The sequence below is a fragment of the Lutjanus erythropterus genome, chromosome 18 (assembly GCF_056507025.1).
Source record: "Lutjanus erythropterus isolate fLutEry1 chromosome 18, fLutEry1.hap2, whole genome shotgun sequence".
In the NCBI taxonomy this organism is placed as follows: domain Eukaryota; kingdom Metazoa; phylum Chordata; class Actinopteri; order Lutjaniformes; family Lutjanidae; genus Lutjanus; species Lutjanus erythropterus.
The window spans coordinates 18,956,662-18,977,176 of record NC_139334.1 but is presented as its reverse complement, the minus strand read 5'-3'; the positions used below and the strand labels follow the sequence as shown (position 1 = coordinate 18,977,176).

The 20,515-nt window shown below is 40.4% G+C and overlaps 1 protein-coding gene across 1 annotated transcript in view; it reads left to right on the top strand.

Annotated features, from left to right (window-relative positions):
- The first annotated feature begins 713 nt into the window (after positions 1-713).
- Positions 714-20,515, top strand: part of myo10l1 (myosin X, like 1) — a 68,778-nt gene continuing 48,976 nt past the window's right edge. The window contains exon 1 of the mRNA XM_084742293.1: positions 714-1,160. Within this exon, the coding sequence (XP_084598419.1) occupies positions 1,140-1,160 (21 nt within the window). The 5' untranslated portion in view covers positions 714-1,139. The remainder of the gene's footprint in view (positions 1,161-20,515) is intronic.

Sequence of the window (20,515 nt, the reverse complement as noted above, 5' to 3'; positions counted from 1 at the left end):
TGGTTCTCCCACTATTTTTTGTTTCTCACCAACCCTGCATGCTTGCGGTGTTGAGCTCCGGCTTAAAGGAAAAAAAAAAACAAAACACCATATCAAAAATGATACAGCATAGCTTATCGGCTGTTATATCACACTTGATACCATATGGAACACCTTTTTAACAAATAATTTAGGAATGTAAATGGCAGTTGACAGGGCATGAAACCAATGATCAATTACTTTTTTTTTTTTTTACAAATCAAGACTTTATAGTTTAACTTTGGCAGTCACTTGACAAAAGATTCCCCTGTTGTTCCAAATCATAAAGAAATGTAATAAAAAGTTGAAATATTCCTCCTTTTGCTGGGGACCCCCTACATCCCACTCAAGGACCCCTGTTGGTCCCTGGACCCCAGCATGAGAACCACTCCTCTGGGCAACACAAAAACTGGGTTCTTTTTCTGACTGCTTGAGAAAAAAACAATCCAGATGTTGAACTGATGTTGAACACAGCAGCAAAACTTCAAACCTTTACCACCTTGCATTTGTCTTGTACGGAGCGTCTTGTGTGCGTGTGTATGTGCGTGTGTGTGTCATATTGGAAGAGGCTGTGTCTGCACCGCCCCGCCGGTGTGTGCGGTGAGCAGCGTCAAGCTCATTCTGCTCTCGGACTGGTCCTCTCCCTCAACCCCACGCGCTATACTCAGAGCCTCACACACACATCCACATCCACACACAAGCACACATCCCCACACATCCACACACACACACACGCACACACAGACACTGGGACACTGAAACGAGGCAGGCCTGGAAAACCGGGGCGCTTCAATTAGCGCTCCTCCGACGGATCCCTGGCGTGGACACTTTTAATTTTTCATCACAGCCTCCTTGGATTTTCCTCATGTGGCTTCTTTTTTTTTTTTTTTTTGCGCAGAGAGCCCGGCCGCTGCTGAGGTGTGTGTGAGCCATTGAGGTGTTTCGGGGATGAAGATGAACGCTCGGTGAATGGGAAACACCAGCACGGACGCACCGCTACCTTTAACCGACCCCGACGAACACGTCCAGCCTTCTGTTGGCGAGATTTGTGCAGCGGAGACCGGAGCCGGTGTCTGCGCTCTGCGGGGCCGGGCGCACGTCGTCTGGGAGGAGTAGGGAGGATGGATGCGTTTTTTCAAGAGGTAAGAATATGTGTCACTCCTATCGAGCCAAACATTAATGACAGATGAAGCGTTTACAGTGTGATAGAGCCGGAATTTGCACCGATGCACCGACATATATGGTGCCAAATGCTTTTTTTTTTCTTGTGGTCACGGCAGGTGTTGCTCTGCTTCTGTCGACCATCCCTCACCGTTCCCAACAAAACCCACCAGGCCCACACCTTAACTGCATGTCTGTATCGATGAAACAATAAACCAAACATTATTTTATTATCACTGCAGAGCGTCAGGGCCTGGCTGCCGGCTTATTGGTGAATTAATTCAGAGCAGAGCCGCAGATAAATTGGCCAAACGAGAGCTGACACGGGCTTTTGCATCCACAAGGCTGGCTCTCGGATTAAAGGCAATCTGTTAACGGAGGGTAGACCGTGTTGGCCTCCAGCAACAGCCCTCCCACACCATGCTGCTGTTAAGAGACCCCTTTTTTCCCCGGCTTTTTGATGCGCTGTGAATGGGATGGATTCATGGGTGGGTATGGGTCGGTACGCGGCTGCGGGAATTGAGGAGGGGGTGAAGGAGAAGGAGGAGGAGGAGGAGGAGGAGGAGGAGGAGGGTGGCTATGTGAAAAGTGGAAGAGAGAAGGAGGAGGAGGGGAAGGATGAGAGGTATTTGTGGGTGTGTGTGTGGAATAGGTGAGATAGGAGGGAGATAAATGGTTAACAACTGGCATCTAATTGAATATTAGGTAAATCAGTGATTATTCATTCAGCTTGCTGCTCATTCCTGCACTGCCTGCTGGGTAAAAAGTCATCATTCAACTGCAGCATCCTGGGATTTATTTGACAAACCGTCTTCATGCTTGTAAACCAAACCTGATCGTTTTTCCATTTCAATCTGTGAGTGTAAGTGGTGTCTGACCTTTCCCTTTAGTTTACCTCTCATATTTCTATTTTACATTACTTCTTCCTTCCATTTGCATGGGTGTCAAACGTACGGCTCATGGTCAAGAACTGGCCCGCCAAATGGTCTAATAGGGGTCACTGGGTGATTTTGCAAAGGGTAAAAAAATTGCAGGGCAGCCATTAATTGAAGACCAGTGTAGAGGTGCTGCTGGGATGGAAGTTAGCATCAGTCTGGTTCCCTCCACAAAAAGCCAAATGGTTTTTCCACTGGATTCTGGGAAGAAAATACACTCTGTGGTGGATGGCCTATATGTTTTGAAACTTAGACGTTTTGTTCAGCAAGATAATCTTCACAAATATACAACTTTTATGATTTTGAAGGACCAATGCTGACATTAGGCTACACAGTTGTGTGACTCATCACCACAAATAAGTGACCAGTGTGGCATTATGACATTTAATCTGTGCAACAACCACTGAAGTGTCATTTAGCTACTTGTTAGCAACCACAAAAGCTTACAAATTCACAAAGGATGTATTTCCTAACATATTTTATGTGGTAGAACAAAACTGAACATCTCTTAAGCTTGTGTTGACCACAAATTTCGAGACGAGGGAACCAGAAGTGTTAATATTCTAACTCACTTCTGTGTTTTTGGACTTACTCCTGCAGCACTCTTTACAGTTGTCTGAAAAAACAATGAATGTTGTGGTCATATTTAAAGATATTGAACATCATGCAAAATATTGCCAGTCAGCGGCTTTAGTGCAAAAGAATATGGATCAGATGTTTACCTTAAAGTTCCCATGATACAGCTGGCACATGTGATGATGGTAGACTGCACTTATTTTTCTTAAGACATCTCAGGCTCTTAAACGTGTTTTGCAAACGGAATGGTCTTTCATTGTGAACATTTTCTTTCTTTCTTTTCTTTACACTAAAAATGGAACATATTGAAGTTGTTATTTATAAAACATTATGCAATGCAATGGTTTTAGCCATCTTGAGATCAAATTAGGCTAAAATGAGTTTGACACCCCTGATTTAGGGTCTACATTGTGGACTCCCCTCCCCTTCATTTCATTGTGTTTTGGTCCATGTATTTGCACCATTCAGTCGCACACACACGTCCACACAATCTCATGAAACGCCGTCTTGTCCGCTGACTTTGATACCAATATCCGTCCTCTCCAAGCTACTTATCTTCCCCCCTCTTAAGTTAATCTGATATGGGTTTAAATGCCTCTCACATTGGCAGTGATGTCATGCCATTTTTTACTGTGTGTGAGTGGTTGTGTGGGTATATGTCTGGGTACCAAGGCTGCAGTGTGCACGGGGAACACAGAGGCGTGAGCCATCGAATCCTGGCAATAATGTGTGAAAGAGCATTCAGATTATTTAAAGTGGGGTTGTTGTATGAGTTATTTATTGATAGATAGTGTATTAGCTACAATAGATGGCGGTTGGCACGCCCACAGCTTGGAGAAGTGGAGAGGAGTGTCAGCATGGACAGGGTCAGTAACAGAGGATACTTTAGCTAAATAAATGAGGCCCATCTAAAAAATCAGTTTAAGTGTATAAGTGTCTATGTGTAAAATATTTTGACCACTTTGCCTGTTGACAGAAAGCCTTTTCTGATGGAAAAAACAGTTATACAAGACACATATCGCTCTCTCCAAACCAACCAAACTCCATCGGCAAAATCGGTAATTTTATGTTGCAGAACACGGGAGTTGTTGGTGCACCTTGTAAAACACTGAAGTCACACAACAAACAAACCAACTGATTGAGGCAGTGGTAGACCAGCAGCTCCCGTGTTCTGTGAGGTAAAATGAATGATTTTGCTAATGGAGTTTGGTTGGTTTGGAAGGAGTAATACTGGGCTTGTATGACAGCGTTTTCCTGTCAGAAATGATTGTCAAGCAGCAAAGTGAAGAGGTGAAAATAGTCCAAATGTAGTGTACACTCATAGGGTTGCAAATTTTGTGCATTTCCCTTAACCAATATTTGAAAACATTAACAAGAAATAATAGATTAATCAGTAGTAAGATATAAAACACACATGTATTTAATTTTTAAATTTTATTTTAACAGTTCTAATAGCACATTAGTTATATGAAATATTAATTCATGAAGCACAGGCAAATTAAAAGAACAGAATATTAAAACAAGGCTCTTGCTCAAAACAGCTGCTCTTGCCTGCCTGTCCTTATACAACAAATGGTTTCGCCAAACAAAACTATATCAATACCACCATTTCTAGCCTAAAACGGCAGAATAAAACTGAACCAAACCATGAGAAACCCTGTAAGCTAAAGAGAAATAGTACAGAAAACATAATTTTTTGGTTAATATTAATGTTTAATCATTAGCATCCTTAAATTTTATATTGATTTAAGTGGCTTAAATACCATTTGTTGCTGATCGTGTCTATAGTAGCACATCGCTTAGCCTCCATGCTGGTACTCCTCTCTGCTTCTCCAAACTGGTGTTGTGCCGACTGCCCTCTGCTGTAGCTAATACACTGACTATCAATAAGTTCCTTATAGAGCCCCATATCAAATAATCCAAACTATCTCTTTAACAATAGAAAAATATAACTAACTGCATGACATGATTATGACATCTCTTTGGGTGATCATACAGCAACAGCTAAGTGTAACAGGCATCTCCCCTGCTCCACTTCCCATCAGTCTGTCTGTAATATATTGATCATAACATTGATTAACAGACCACCACATCACCAGCCCTGCAGCCCCACACAGCACAGACTCTGAAAGCCTGTGTGAGACCTGAAAATGGAGTGACTTATTGAGTTATGATGTTCAGGGCCTGCAGTCCTGCATAAGCTGCATATCTGATACCCAGAAACATGGCTTCATGCAGTGGGGCTGCTGCTGAGTAATCAGTCCTCTCGGGAGGTGTCTGTCCAACATCCACTTAGTTTCATTCCTCTGCTGTCTTCACCGCTCCATCCCGCAGTCTTATATCGCAGCGTTCCTCCACTTACATCCAACCCTTAAACCAGAAAGAGTGAACAGCTGACCCCTCTCTCTCACTCCCTCTCAACCCAGGCAGAAAACATGATAGCTGGCCGACCAGCCAAGCATGAAATGTCAGGTGGCAGTAGACTACTGTATAATCCCCTCATATTCAAACTGGATTGGTTAGTAGTGCAATATGGTAGCTGTAGTGAGAATATGTGCTCTAAATATATACAAAAATCAATCTGTCTCCACTTAGGATGGCTAAAATACGACATCTTGTATGTGTGAAAAGTCGAGGATACAGAGGAAGAGGTGATCTAGAAGAAACCCAAAGGATGTTAAAGTATTGCAGAAAAATGTGTTGTAATGTGTCTTTGCATGCATTCCCTGAACATAGCAAAATTACAGTTTTTGGGGTCAAATGATATTAAACTTGGTGACAAATCCTTTGCAAATAGGCCTTTTATTTGTTTTTTGTTTTTGCTAATCAAAGGTAACTGCTCTTGAAAAGAAACCCTGAAATATAAAGTTACACTTCTACTCCAATTAATAAATTTAGTGCCAAAATTTGCCATACATCAGACATGATATCACGTCATCAAGTGCTAAAACTGCACTTTCTTTTGGGGGAAGAATCATGTTTTCACATAACGAGAGAGACAGGAAAATGCCAATAAGCTGTTATGTAGCAAGTTGTAAAACAAATAAACATACAAATCCATCACAATCTCTGGTTCCTCAGCCTGCCTGCTTGGAGAGGAAAGGGATCCCAAAAGTAAAGCAGTAAGAATATATGAGCCTCCAGAGAACGGAAACGGAAATTCTTTATTTTGGCAGACATACAACCTTCTTTTTGAGAACAATAAATAAGGATTCTGTCATTTAAATTATGCAGAATAAGAAACTACAAACAACGGTATTAATAAACAATGATTTCACGCTGAGATTTGAGGCATATATGACACATGAATATTTACTGTTGGTGTGGTAAAGAGCTAAATGATGCTGGTGACAGTTACTACTGATGGAGAGCTAATGTTAGCCTGAGTGGGAGGCTGCTGGAGTTCAGTCATACGGTAATGTATAGCAGTGTCAGCGGGTCGTCTTTAACTAAATCACTGCCTGGCCAGATCAGACAGTTTGCTTGGTTGGTTATGTACAGACAACACATAGCTTAATTACAGCTGATAATTCAATATAAACAGTATCTGGCTGTTGTATAAGGTTATTGATCCACTTTGACGGGGAGGACTGACGGATGGCTGACTGATCAACTTTGCAATTGACAACTGATAATGCATTCCACGTCAAATTGCATTAACATCTGTAGGATCTTTAGTCGTCTGTAGGCCTAACCCAGAAGGAGGCACGGCCATCACGATTTTTGAAATACCTGGTCTAATGAATGTAAAACAGGAAGTGACTATAGCAACACAACCTAGCATAACTTTTTTGGGGGTTGGCAAATTATTAAACTTGAAATGACAAATCATTTGTTGAAGCGTTGTCAGTTTTGTCAGTTGGTTCAGTTAGTTACAGAAGCTGGAGGCAGTTACTGGGTGTCAATATATTTATATTACTAGTTTGTGTACGTGGTACACTTTGAGCTTAGGAACACCATGTGCGGTAGTATTATTTTTCTCGTCTAGTTGTCTAGTTTTGTTATTATTAGCACATTTACAATCAAATATAGGGCATTACCTGAACTCAGTATTGTATTGTAGTCACTTTAAAGTACATTAGAGCACAGTAATAGATACAATGTAAGTCCATCTGCTCATGTAGCTCATGTGATGTGATTAAAAGCTCCAGAACAGACCCCTTTACAGTTTGTAAACAATAAACAAGCTGCATGTGCAGGTTGGCAAAGGAAGTATGGGGGACCACAATAGCTTGTTAATGGGCGCTGCAAACATGAGCAGTTTTGATCGCGTCCTCAGTCCAGTTGACACGTTTAATAGCTTGTAGCAGTTGACGCCGCCAGTTGCTCTGAAACGGCTGTGATCCTGAATGCTGAACAACTTAAGTTGACCAGTGGAATATTAATTCTGACGTATCGTGTACGCAACAACCACCTGTGGGGAGATTGTTTTCTCAGTAGAACAGAACTTAATAATTGTTCACCAGGGTGGACAATTGTCTATAAGTCACAGAGTCATATGTAAAATAGTTACATGACATACGGCCTTACTTATTGCTTGTTCCAGGACAAGTGTACATGTCTGTGTCTGCATGACGTGCAAATCAGGTTCAGTATCTGGATGTTTGACCATGATCAATGTTATTCCATATTTGAACGTCTGCTTAGGAGTTTTTTGTCCTTGACATCAAAGACAGGTGCAGGAAATCAACATGTGATTAATGAAATATTTTTTACTGTTGATTAAACAAACAAATAATATGTATAATTTATGAATAATCTACTTGTTGTTGTTAACTCTTAACTCTCCTGTGGATGTCAACATTGGAATTTCAGAAGATCTCATGAAAAAGACATGAAAACAATCATTCTCCTCAGGGGACGTTTATTCAACGTGCGACAAGATGATCAAAAGACACCTTTTGGACGTATCTTTGCTCAGTGGGGTTTTGAATCTGGAGTGCATTTACCATAACAGAGGGGTTTCTTTATACTGGAAACTGCTAACCTCTCTGAAACTGTGTTTGGGTGACAGCAGTAACATGGGAGTTATGCATGCAGGTGCCCTCAACACCTGAATTTATTTATGTGTGTCTGAATGAGATGGATGATATTTGCTCTCAGGGGTGACATTTTGTGTTTGCGTTGGTGTGTGTGTGATACGTCTGGGCTGGATTACAGGTGCAGCAAAGCCACCATGAACCGATAACCAGGAGACAGACACGTGTGAATGTGGAATGAACAGCTTTGACACATTATCTCAGGCTTGTTGTCATTGGCACTGTGTCATATCTGCCTGTTTATTATAGCCTCACTTTCTGTCCTGTCTTCACCCAGTTAACAGTCTCCCCCTTTTTCTGTATTTCTCTGTCACCATCTGCAGTCTGTAATCAGTGGTTCTCAATTTTTTCACAGCCAACAACCCATTACAACAGAGAAAACATACCAGTGACCCCCTCATATATGTCCACTGGAATAATTTAACATATTTTTTTCTACTCCTACTGAGTTATGTGAAAGAAAAACACAAGAGAAATGCATTAAAATGGTGTTAGAGATGTATTAGATATATTTGCACCATGTGTCAACACAAAATACACACACATAAAGAGTGTATTTTTAAACTGGAATGACTTATTATTTTAAATGATATACAATAAAATATGTAAATAATATCAAGTATAAAATAGCCCAATGAAAAACACAAAAAGAACAATAATTGGCCAAATAGTTTGTGAAAATAAGTAACGATTGCTAAAAGTGTAATCATAAACACAGGATATAATGAAGCCTCTAAATAAATAAATAAGTAGATAGATAAATTCATGAAGAAGTTAAGAACTGAACAACTAACTAAGTAACAAAACAAACAGAATATATATATATATATATATATATATATATATGTATATATATATATATATATATATATATATATATATATATATATATATATATATATATATATATATATATATATACATACATACATATATATATTTATGTATCACAATAATTTAAATGAATGAATCTGAAAACTTTTCCACAGACCCCTGGGGGTCCCTGGACCCCTGTTTGAGAACCACTGGTCTATAAAACTGAACAGGCTGTAAATTGTCATTTACTACTGCAATTTGTTGAGTGGCCACTGCACACGTACCCTACTGAGAATAGTTATAGAGCAATGAAAGCTTTCTCATACTGAGGTTAGGTTTTCATGCAAAGAACTCTGCAGTAAAATATTAATCATCTGGATGCATTCTGTATGGACGCTTGCATATAAACTGTGAAACATCCATGCAAACGAATCTCAAAGAAGCTTCTATTTTTTAACTTGAAGGTGTCCTCTAATTGCAGTAAAAATCCAGTCTTTTGTGCAGTGCATTGTGACATAAAAAGCTTTGGGGTAAATTTAGTGAGAGTCCATAGATTGTGGTCCAAATTATGCAGGATTTTGTATGAAGTGCATACTGCAGGAGGCTGGTTCAGTGGAGGGAAGAGAACAGTCACTGGAGATGTGTGACCTATATTCTGCAGCTCCAAACGCATTTGTTCTGCTCAGGAGCTGCATCAGCTTTGCTTCTTTCTCTTTCTCTCTCTTTCTCTTCTTTTCCCTTCCCTCTGATGCTCTCTCGCTCCCTGCAGCCACTCACTTGGTACTTCTTCATCTCAGTCAACCAACCACTTGCGGTGCAGCTCTGCCAGTCTCCCTCCTCCTCCTCCTCCTCCTTCTGGCATTTTTCCAACTCTGTCTTTCCTCTCTTTTCCTCTTTTTATTGCCCATCTCACTCTCCTGCTTGTTCTGCATGTGTAGGTGTACAGCTCTGCCTCAGTCAAACCACATTAAAGCTGATTTAGAGTGTATGAATGAAACAACATCTCCCAGAGTCTCGCTCTTCTCTTAAAGGGCTTTGATGGAACTGTTGATGGAACAATTAGTACCAGTGATAATAAATATATTAAAGTAATTCATATGGCAAAATGTAATATAAGTATGTTTTCAGTAGTGTTTAATCACCTGAAACAAAAAATGACTGTATTTTTGTTACCTTAGAATGAGCTGTTTATATTTACAGAGAGTGTAGGTCCTCTTCCATGGAGGCTGCCATGTTGCACAGCCATGTTTCTACAGTAGCCCAGAATGGACAAACCAAACACTGACTCTAGATTATCCTGTAGTGCTGCAGAGATGCCCTGGCCTACACATCTTGTGCTCCAGATGTCAGAAAACATGTTTGTTTGAAATCTTATGCACTGTAGTGTCTTTAAGGATATATATGTATATATTTTTTAGAATTTCCAGATGTATGCACTTTGATAGCATAGTTTTATATATAGGTCTGTAAATAATGATTATTTTCAGTACTGCATTGATTCATCGGCTGATTATTTTCTCGCTTAACTGGTTGGTTTGTAAAATGTTGGAAAATCAAGAAAAAAAAATCACTAGTACAATTTCCTTAAGCCCAGGATAACTTCTCCAAATGTCTTCTTTTGTTTAACCAACAGTCCAAAACTATACTATATTATGAACTAAAGATATTTAGTTCAAATGATATAAAACACTTAAGTTTGCATCACCTTTCTGTTTTTTTCCCTCAGATTTACTCAGTTTTACTGACTTTCTTTTCTTAAACATTTACATTTTTCACAAATCACAAATTTAATCTGAGGTGAAAATCCACGACAAATCAATACATACAAATAAATAAAAACAGTACACCATATCCCACAATCCTCTCCACCTGAACACCATCTCCCAGCACCCACTGGTGCTTAGTGGAGAGAGGCTGTTTCCATGGTGCCCTGTTTCCACACTGTTGCCGTGGAGTCTTGTTGCCAGGGTGTTGGTGGGGGTGGGGTTGTGTGACTGTAGTTTAATCCAAGATGAGAGAGAATGTGATAATTAGCAGACTGCTCAAAACTGGCCTCTCAAAGAGGATTTACACTGTACAAACACACACTAACACACACATATACACACAGAAAATACCATTAACAGCTGCTTCTCTCTGCTGCCTTTATCCCTGCCTGTAATTTAGCAGTATACGCTGATCTGGTTTACTTTGGATAAATCATTCATGTGTTTGTTTTGGAATTCAGGACAGGTTAAAGGTTATCTATCTAAAGCTTCAGATAGTCATAACAGTAAAGCAGCCAAACATGGCGGGAAACTGATGCACTTAAAACTCGGGGCACTTTTCTATCTACAGCGTCTCTGTGTGAGAGAGCTTTGACCTGATGCCTCCTCTTTTTGTTTGTGTAGGTGTGCGTGCCACATGAGTTAAACATTCTCACAAGGATAAAAAGAAAATAAAATGTTTGTGTTTTTTTAAGGGCAGCAACTTATTGATTTCTGTAATCTGCTTATTATTTCTCTTGTTTTGTCTGACATTTTATAGACAAATTGTTTGGAAAATGTCAGAAAATACTGAAAAAATGCCCATCATTACTTCCCAGAGTCTAAGTCTTCAAATGTCTTGTTTTGTTTGAACAACTGCGTGTGTGTGTCAGCATGGTAAAATATGGTCCTGGAGACACCTACTGCAGCGCCTACATAGAGGCAGTTCTGAGTATTTTGTCAGGTGTTTATATGTCTGTGGACAGTTTTTCTTTTCACCATCATAGTGACAAACCACACAAAATACACCAGATACTAAAACATGCAAAGTCATTATAGTGGTTAAATGGATGATAAAAGATAATAAATGCCAGATGAAGGAGAAGAACGCCTACCGGCACTGAGCAACAACTACATGTGTAGGATAGCAACATGTGCAGCTGCAGCAACAGCTCCGCTTCGACTCATCCAAAAGAAAAAGTAGTGATGTGCAAATTGACCCATGGAGGAGGCAAGTTCAGATCAACTTTCTAGAAAATACCATAAGCTACAACAGGCAGGTCAAGTGACAAAGGAGGTCGGAGTAAGTATTAGTGACTCCCAGAAAAACTGTGTCCTCCTTCTACCTCCCTCTCCTCCTTTGGGTGAACTATCCCTTTAAGTCTTTGCAATGCTGTTAGATCCATTTGTGACATCGACACTCTTTACATTACTCCATGTTTTGGTTGCTAGTGTTCCCTGTTCAAACCATAGGAGAAAAGCCATAAAGTTTTATTCTGAGGAAATGTTGGATTTAAAAATTCTCATAGCATATAATACAGAAAGGGAAAAATAATGAATTTGTGACTTTGTGCACGTTTCTTTTTGCTCCCAGATGTTTCATTTTATACCTGCAGAGTTAACTTTCGACTGTAATCTCTTTCACTGACAGATGTGACTCATATAGAACAGGTGACACCCACATACACACACACACATAAACACATGTTGTTGTTCTCCTTCCAGCCACCATAACCTGCTGAAAGCCCCGCTGTCCTGATTGTATTATCACCTTTAATGGAATATTACTGACACAGTTTAGGTCCCTGACACAGACAGGCCGGGCTGCACCAGAGGAGACGGATCAGAGAGCTTTATCACAGTAATGTAAAACGGTCAAAGCAGCAGCAGTCCCTTTAACACACACACACACACACACACACACACACGTTCTCCTGCTTCATATGCGATAGGCTCCATGAAAGCCTGTGCTTCTAAGAGGGCTTTCATACCAAAAGTTTAAGCACCACAAATACCCTGACCTCCACAACACGTGTCGAATGGGATTCTGCCTTTGACAGGAGGCAGAAGTTATGACACCAGTGTTATTGTAGAAAAGACTAATGGAAAACTGAATTTGAACTCCTTTTTCCTGCAGTTATGTAAGTACTGTCCAATCTTGCTGGCACTTGGGTGAACCCTCTGACAGTCCCGACCTCCATCAAGGCCAACATCAGCAACATCATTCACTTTGTGTTACGATTGACCTGTCTTGCAATATTTACAAAAGTTGGAAATAAAAAATGTCCAAAATTCAGCAAAATTTTATGATTTTTTTTCCCTGACTCATGCTACACCTTTCCACCTTTTCTGTAATCCTTTTGACAAACAGAAAAACAAACAAACAAACAAAAAAAGAACTGAAAACATAACCTCTGTGGTGAAGCTAAACATCTTTGAAAATATTAGTCAGAATGGGAATACAAGATTAGAATATTAATATTGTGATCTTTCGCATTTTAGCCCGAAGGCGTCGTAGCAGGCTGCTTTGTAGGATCACGTGCTCCTCATCATTGTGCACTTTACCTCGTGCAAACTGTTAGCGCTTGTGCCTTTGGTCTGAAATCCCCTAATGCTGTCTTTCAGTGTCAGTTGTGTTTATATATTTGACATAAAAAGTCAAGTACACAAGATGCAACATGCTTTAGTTTAGTGAGAACGCTTCCTATGTGACTGGCAGCAAAAGGTGGATGTTGCCTTACTCTCAGAGTTTTCACTCTTGAGGGCTGAAATTTGGAAGGTTTATGTGTGTGTTCATGCTAATTGGCTAAAGAGGGGTGTGGTAAAGGGCGTATTGTAAAAAGGACTGTGTCCAGATTATAACCCCAGACCAGAAAAAGATCTCATGAGACTGATCACTTTAACCCACTGATGTTTGTTCGAGTGCTCATTTTCTTATCAGTTTGGGTTTAATTAGTTATTTGATGCTATAAAAAGGGCCGGCTGTGTGGGAAGAATTTTGAAAGTGCAGCTCCAACACTGTTTACTGCTGCACAGGCTCCTGGTCCAAATGACATCACCAGTGCAAGATGACAGCACTCGTATCCAAGATATTTTGGCTTTAGTTATGCTCAGTGGAGATGCGTCATCCATCTTTATTTGTGTCAATGGTTTGTACAGTGTTCATAATGAAAACCAATGCATACAAATCTCAAAAGAATTTTGCAAATCTAGGGTTACTATCTAGCTGCAACCGGCAAAACGTTTGGTGTAGCAGAGAGTGGGCTATCAGAGGTGGGTGAACTTCTAAGTGGATTCACATAACATGACTGAATTCATGAGCAATTTGTTATAGATTCTTGTGGGAGAATCAGCAGAATTCTGCTATTATTAGAGACTACTAGCCCCACCCCCTTTCATTTTTTGTTTGTCATAGAGCCTTGCATCACTGGACTTGGCAGAGACTTCCTTTTTCATTCCAATGTGTGAACTCAGGAACATGGGGATTCATGCATGAACATGGTCACAGATATTCATACGTTTTAATTCTAAAAATGTCAAATATTACAGTATAACTCATTAACAAGATCCCGTCAGTGTGTCCTTCAACTGGACTTGTGAATATAAGAAGCATATCTGCACCTGAAGGCACTACATAGCAGCAATTACCAAAAATCGCCCCCCTCCACCCGCAACTGACAAGAACCATATTGACCAGAGGACCCTCCCTCCTCCTCGCCTGATTAACTCAGATAAGCACTTACAGCCACACCCACGTCCACTCTCCTATAAGACATCCATCATTTTGGGAGAGTGGAGGCAGGTGGAGAATCGAGGTTCTTGCAAACAAGCTAGGTGGAGCTGTATGGTTGATTGAACATTTTGTTTAAAATGTAAAAGCTTTTTTTTTTGCCAGATTTTGGGCCTGAGGTGTAAGAAAAAGTGCTAAAACGCAGAGTTAAAGGAGCGAATAAACATTAGAGAGGCAACTGAAGATATTATCATGTTGAATAATTAATGTCTGGTTGTATTTTGTGAGTCTTGGTTGTGTATCAGATGTTGTTTTAACACTGTGGAGGAAGTAACTGTAATTAATGAATTTGCTGAAGCAGCGAGACCGCGACGCAGACAAACACACACATACACACACACACACACACACACACACACACACACACACACACACACACACACACATTCAAAGTCATCTGTAAATGCCCTCCTGACCTTTAGTCTCCAGAGATCCCACTGTGTCCACCCGCCTCCTCCATGCTGCTCCTGAGTTTTCTTCCATTAGCTGCTGACTGCTCAGCTGTTTCTCTCATCATTTATGCATGTGTCTGTCGTTCTGTGTCTTCCTCCGCCTCCTCTACTTTTAACCTTTGCTCCCATTTTCTAGTTTTTGTGAATCTCCTGCTATCATCACCATCGTCCCTCTTTTGCCCTGTTTGTCTGTCGTGTCAGTCTCCTCTATTTTGTTCCCCCTGTCAGTCGATGACAGCCAGTTTGTCAAGATGTGCTTCTGCTCCTGTGAGTCACTCCTCTTCTCTCTTTCCATCTCTATCACTTACATCCATTTCTTCTATTATTTTTTCTTTACTTCTATTTTTTATCTTCTATCTCTTAGACATGAGAATGAATCCTACTCATTCTAGTGATCCCCTGACTTTTCCTCTTGCACCATCATGAGTTTCAACATTGTAGTTTGAATAAAATGTCTTGACAGCTATTTAAAGGGGACCTATTGTGCTTTTCCTTATTTTCTGACATATATATATAATAGTAAAATGTTGGATGTTCATATTAAACATGGTAAAAGTGTCTAATAATGAGGTAAATGTATGTAGTAGTAACTTCTGTGATTAAAATGCTCATGTTTCAGACTGCTCTCAATGCACAGTTTTCATCGTTTTTTCCCCTACTTTTTTGTTGGCATGTAAGGATTTCTTGCCCTTCAGGCACACTGTCACACTGTCTTTGCTGGTGCGCTCTGTTCAGGATTATGTTCCTGTTCAGTATGGTTCACAGAAAGTGTTTTTTTCAGTTGTGAAGGAGTTTCTGTTTTGCCCTCTGATGTTCTGCTGCTGCTCAACGCTCTGTGAGTTTCATAGTTTCTGATAGATGGTGTCTTTACTTGTTGCTAATGCAGCCAACTGCTACTGCTATTCAGCTGTGCACTAACTCCGTGTTATGAGCTCCCAGTCTTGGCAGAGTCAGCTGCATGAAGCTAACTGAGCTAACTAGCAGTTAGTGGCTACAGCAGCTAACTGCTGACAAAAAGTAAAACTTAATCCATCACCATCACCCATAAAATATAATCCAGTTTCACCAAAATCAGTGAATAAAGTTAAAAAAGTTGTGTATATGTGTACAGTAATCAGTCCCAAGAAACACTCCAGCTTCTATCATTTTTCCAGTCTAATTCTTGTCTCATTTATGGTCTGATAAACAGAAAATTAATAACATTCAGTGTCTCATATTGGTAATTTCCATGCTTAGATGGTGCTCAGAAGCACTCAGGGTGCTGCAGTCTCACATATTCAGACCGATATAGCCAACTAGCACCTAAAGTAGCCACTAACAAAATGTAAAACTTATCTGGCAATCAGAAAATTCTGTTGCAAATATTGCTGAAAGCTGAGGCAGAGCAGCAGGGAAGACCAGAAAATATTTTCTCTGTGAAACATAATCCAGTTTAATCAAAATCAGTGAATAAAGTTGTGTTTTTGTACAGTAATCAGTGAGGATCGGTGTCTGTCAGTGTGAAGCTGTGCTACTGCAGGTAACACACTGACTTTTTGTTGAGCCTCCATTGTTTTTGGTTGCGTTTTTTGTCGCACCAGTTAGTGTATTTTGTGTCATTTCACGTTGTATTCTGATTGGTTGTTCTGATTGGTCACATTGTTAGAATTTGGTCCTACGTTTCTGACACTTTCAGAGTTTTGCTGCAGACTGAACGGCCCTCGGTGGACATGTCCCAAAGTATAACCACCGTTTTGGACTGATGATCAAAGATTTTACCACATATCTCTCACAATTTATAACTTTTGTCTCAGACAGCCCAGAATCATTTTGGTTAAAGGGCCTTCTCTTCTTTTACCTTATTTGATTTCACTCTTCTGTTCCCAGACATGAGAATATTTGAGGTAGTATTAATTATATCTTGACTCACAGTGACAGTTGTATACATCTGTATGTACTGTTTGTGTTTGCATGTGTCTTTATGCAACAAGGTGTATTGATCCTCACTTGAGTGTCATGAGTGACTGTTGAATGTGCAGTTTGAAGTTAAAAATGTGTGTTTGCCTGCAGACAGTGGTCGTATGTCTGGGTCGATGGTCGGTGTTTGTCGGGGCGTGAGTGTCTCTCATCAGAGACTGTCTCCAGGGCGACGCCTCAGTCAAATGGCACGGGCGTCCATGTGATCGCCCGAGCAGAAACAAGGCCTTTATCAGACACACACACACGCATACAGCTGTTCAGGCGTCTGTGCTAAATGCTCTGGGGATGCTCTCTTTTGTATTCTCAGTAATGAAAGATTATTAGATGGTCACGATTTTCTTAATAATAGTCCCATTTTTCTTTGTGGTATAATCATCCTCGCCAACCTTCCCTCTTCACTTCAGGCTTGATACACAGAAACAGTAATATGAACCACATGATTTGATCATATGGATTATACCTTAGAATTTATAAGGTTAAGGTTTTGCATGTTTTAACCCATTAATTACAAATCATATATTCTTTGCATTACTTTTGCCTAAAGTTAGAGATTTGCTACCTCCCAGGGAGTTTTGTTAATGCCTTCACAGTATGAAAATCAAATTACTGAGACTAGACCTGCTTGAGATTGACAGCCCTTCACACTGAATTAGGACTGTTCATGCTATTATGGGTAGTTACGTTACTTTAGTCAGCTGTAAAGTGTGTAGATAAGCTTGGGTTGCAGTTGGAATGTGTGTTGCTTTTCGTGCCACGGAGAAGAAATAAAAAGCTCCAGTCACAGCAGAGCTGGTCCCAACTGAGAAAAGTAAGCTAGCACCTACGAGTCAGGCTGAAATAAATTGAAATAGCCCGAAAGAGGAGTTCTCCCAAATAAGGAACAAATGCGATCAGATGATTGATCCTGTAATGTTTCACTGTTTTTTTGTATTTTTTTTTTCTTTTTTTTGCCATGATGGCCTGCAGAAAAAAGCAAATATGATGTAAAGTTAAATGTGATGATATGGTCGTCCACCACATCGCACATTAATTGAAATTTGAGTATATCGAAGATATTGGATATATCACCCAGCTCTACACAGAATATGGCCTTGTCTTTATTGCTTGGTGAAAGTCATGCTTTTGTCAGCGGCTTCAAACACGGTTTGTCTTTGTCGGGAAACTCAAGGATGTTATTTAAGAGCCATCAGACAGAGCATTCATAATCTACCCTGTGTTGTCAGAAATCAAAGCAAAGAAGGCAAACAATAAGCAAACAAACAGGAGTTGGAATGGTTGTTTATTCCATTTGAAATTTTGCTGTCACAAGCTCAGCTGTCAACATGAGATTTTAGTTTGATAATCATACACAGTAAGGGAAGTTTCACATCTAAAGGTGTGACTCAAACCAACGTGAGGCTGATACACTGTCTCAGTTGTCCAGCTGGTTTGCTTTGCGTTCACAAAGGCAAAAGGGTCCAGAGTAAATGCAAGTTATGGGGTGGAAATTTGATTATTGGTCATACGGTTGGCAAATGAAAGACAGCAAACCCCTCTCAGTTTCTACCTGAAACGTCTATAGTTCATCATGAAGCGCCATCAGGTTCTGCTCATGTTGGGGTTGATCTGGAGCGGATATCAGACTTTATCGGACCTCGCATTAATAATGCAAGCATTTCTCACTTTGTTGTGAGTCCAGGTTTGTCTCCTGACATTCCACATTTTGGTAGCAAACGTGCTACAAGTTCATCAGTCACCAAAACAGGAAGAGAAAATGTTCTTTTGACCATTAAAATGACACATACAATGGTACGCTTCTCTGATGGGTTTGAATGGTGTTCACACCAGAAATGAACCACTCCCGATTTCACTTTAAAGCGTCCACATCAACCTAAATGAACCACACCAAGGAGGTAAATGCTCCAGGATTCAGTTCAACAGGACTAAAGAAGGTTGGTCTGAACCACAGAATCCATAAACAAGTATTTCATATAGGTTAGGCCTATATGAGACATGATTCTGCAGTAGTGTGGCCTGTTTCTTGAAACAAATTCATTTTGATGTTTTCAGAATAGCTGCCAGCTTGATCAAGTGGTGCGTTCATCCAATCAGGTGCAAAATAGAAGCATGTCTGAGTGAAGGAAAATAATATATAGCTTACTTGGAATAACACGATGTTACAGATGCACTATTTCTTTTGTAACTTGCACAACAAAATAGCATTCCTTGGGTAGGATGTTTTGGTCCTCTTTCAGCTCCTGTTGGTTGAGAGCATGGTGTGAGATGTGAGGTCAGGGGTCGTGTTTGAGGGTAAGGGGACGAATTAGGTTTGTGGAAGTTTAATGGAGCTTGACGAAAAGGTGATGGATGGACAAAGCTGGAGGTTTGACTGGGGTTCGGTTTGAATTTCACAGAGCAGGAACCCGTGTTTTTCACCATACGTGCAGTTTTCAGCACACAGAAAGCACCAGTTTGTTGTCATGCATGGCCATTCCTGTCTGTCTGGGCCTGTAATAGACGGGGGGATGGGAGAAGGACACAAAAAGGAGGAGGAGGAGGAGGTGGAGAACAAGGTTGTTGGTGGGTGTAGGTTGTAATGCTGGCGGGTCATTTATAACCCTCTGTCTCGCCTTCGCTGCATTTGCCTCGGAGACAGCAGCACACGGCTCAGGGAAAGTACATCGATCTGAGACTGGAGACCAATTTACTTAAAGAGGAGACAGAGCAAGACATGCACTGCAGTATTAGAAATAAAGGTGCTAACTAGAACCATAAAGGGTTCTTCAGCTTGTTCCCATAGGATAACCCCTTTTGGTTCCTGGTAGAACTGTTTCTAAAGGTTTCACCACCTAGAACCCATAATTAAGAAATGTTGCTTCCCAACTGGAACAAAAAATAGCAGGTTTTCCTTGGGAACCATAGTGGGTGTCATGTTCTACTGCTTTTTGTGAATTGTGCAGCGGGGTTCTACTGAGAACCCTTTTAAGGTGTGGTATAACAAACCCTTAATGAAATAATTATTTGAATATTTCATCATAAAAGTGTTGTTAATGGAACCCTTAGTCTTACAAAGAACGCTTGATGAACCCTCTCTTCAGGTTCTTCATAACAAATGGTTCTGGGTAGAATCTCAACCCTTCAAGAAGAACCGTTTTGGGCAACATTTCTATGAGTGTATAGTCTTGTTTATGGAGAGTATGAGGCCAATTTATGTGCTTCAGACCTGGTGCTAAAGGTTCAGTATTAGAGGTTTAAGAGGGGTCAGAGGTCGTTTTATCAGTTCAAACAGGATGTAGTGAAGTGCTGGTGAACTGTCAGCGTATAGAGCCTCAGGCTGAGGTGGTCATCAGGTCACATCATGGCATTAGCACCATTACAAAGGCTCTGTGTGCTGGAATCTGACAGACAGACGAGCTGGAGTTGGGGACGAGACAGGCTGACCGACTACAGAGAGAGAGAGAGGATCCAGAGGTGGCTATATATAGAGAGTTGCTGAGGAGAGAACAACAGAGAGGGAGCAGCAAAGCTTTTGAATTTTTCAGTTGTCAGAGTCATTCTAGATGTATGAAGCTTGTTCAGGCAAAGATTGGAGTGAATTAGCATCAAGAGTAACATGCAGTGAGTTTCACATCTTACACTTTAATGTCCTCAGTTAGGCAAGTTTGGCTGACGCTTATAAAATATTAAAAACACAACACCATCACAGTAAGATATACAGTAGCTTGTTCATGTGTTACGTAGTCTACAGGCGCTATGCTTATCATGTTGGTCAAGTTATTTAGCATGCTAACATCTGCTAATTAGCACTAAACACAAAGTACAGCTGAGGCTGATGGAAGTATAGTTCATTTTGCAGGTATTTGGTCATAAACCAGAGCATCTGACAAAATTTAATTTTGATTTAATGATAGGGTACTAAAATTCATCCAATGGGGAATATGGGAATCCAGTCAACAGATGCTGAGATATAAAAGTCTCCATCTGTTTACCACCTCTTTATGCGCTCTTTCTCTTAAACAAATGGACATAAACCAAAAGAAGCTCA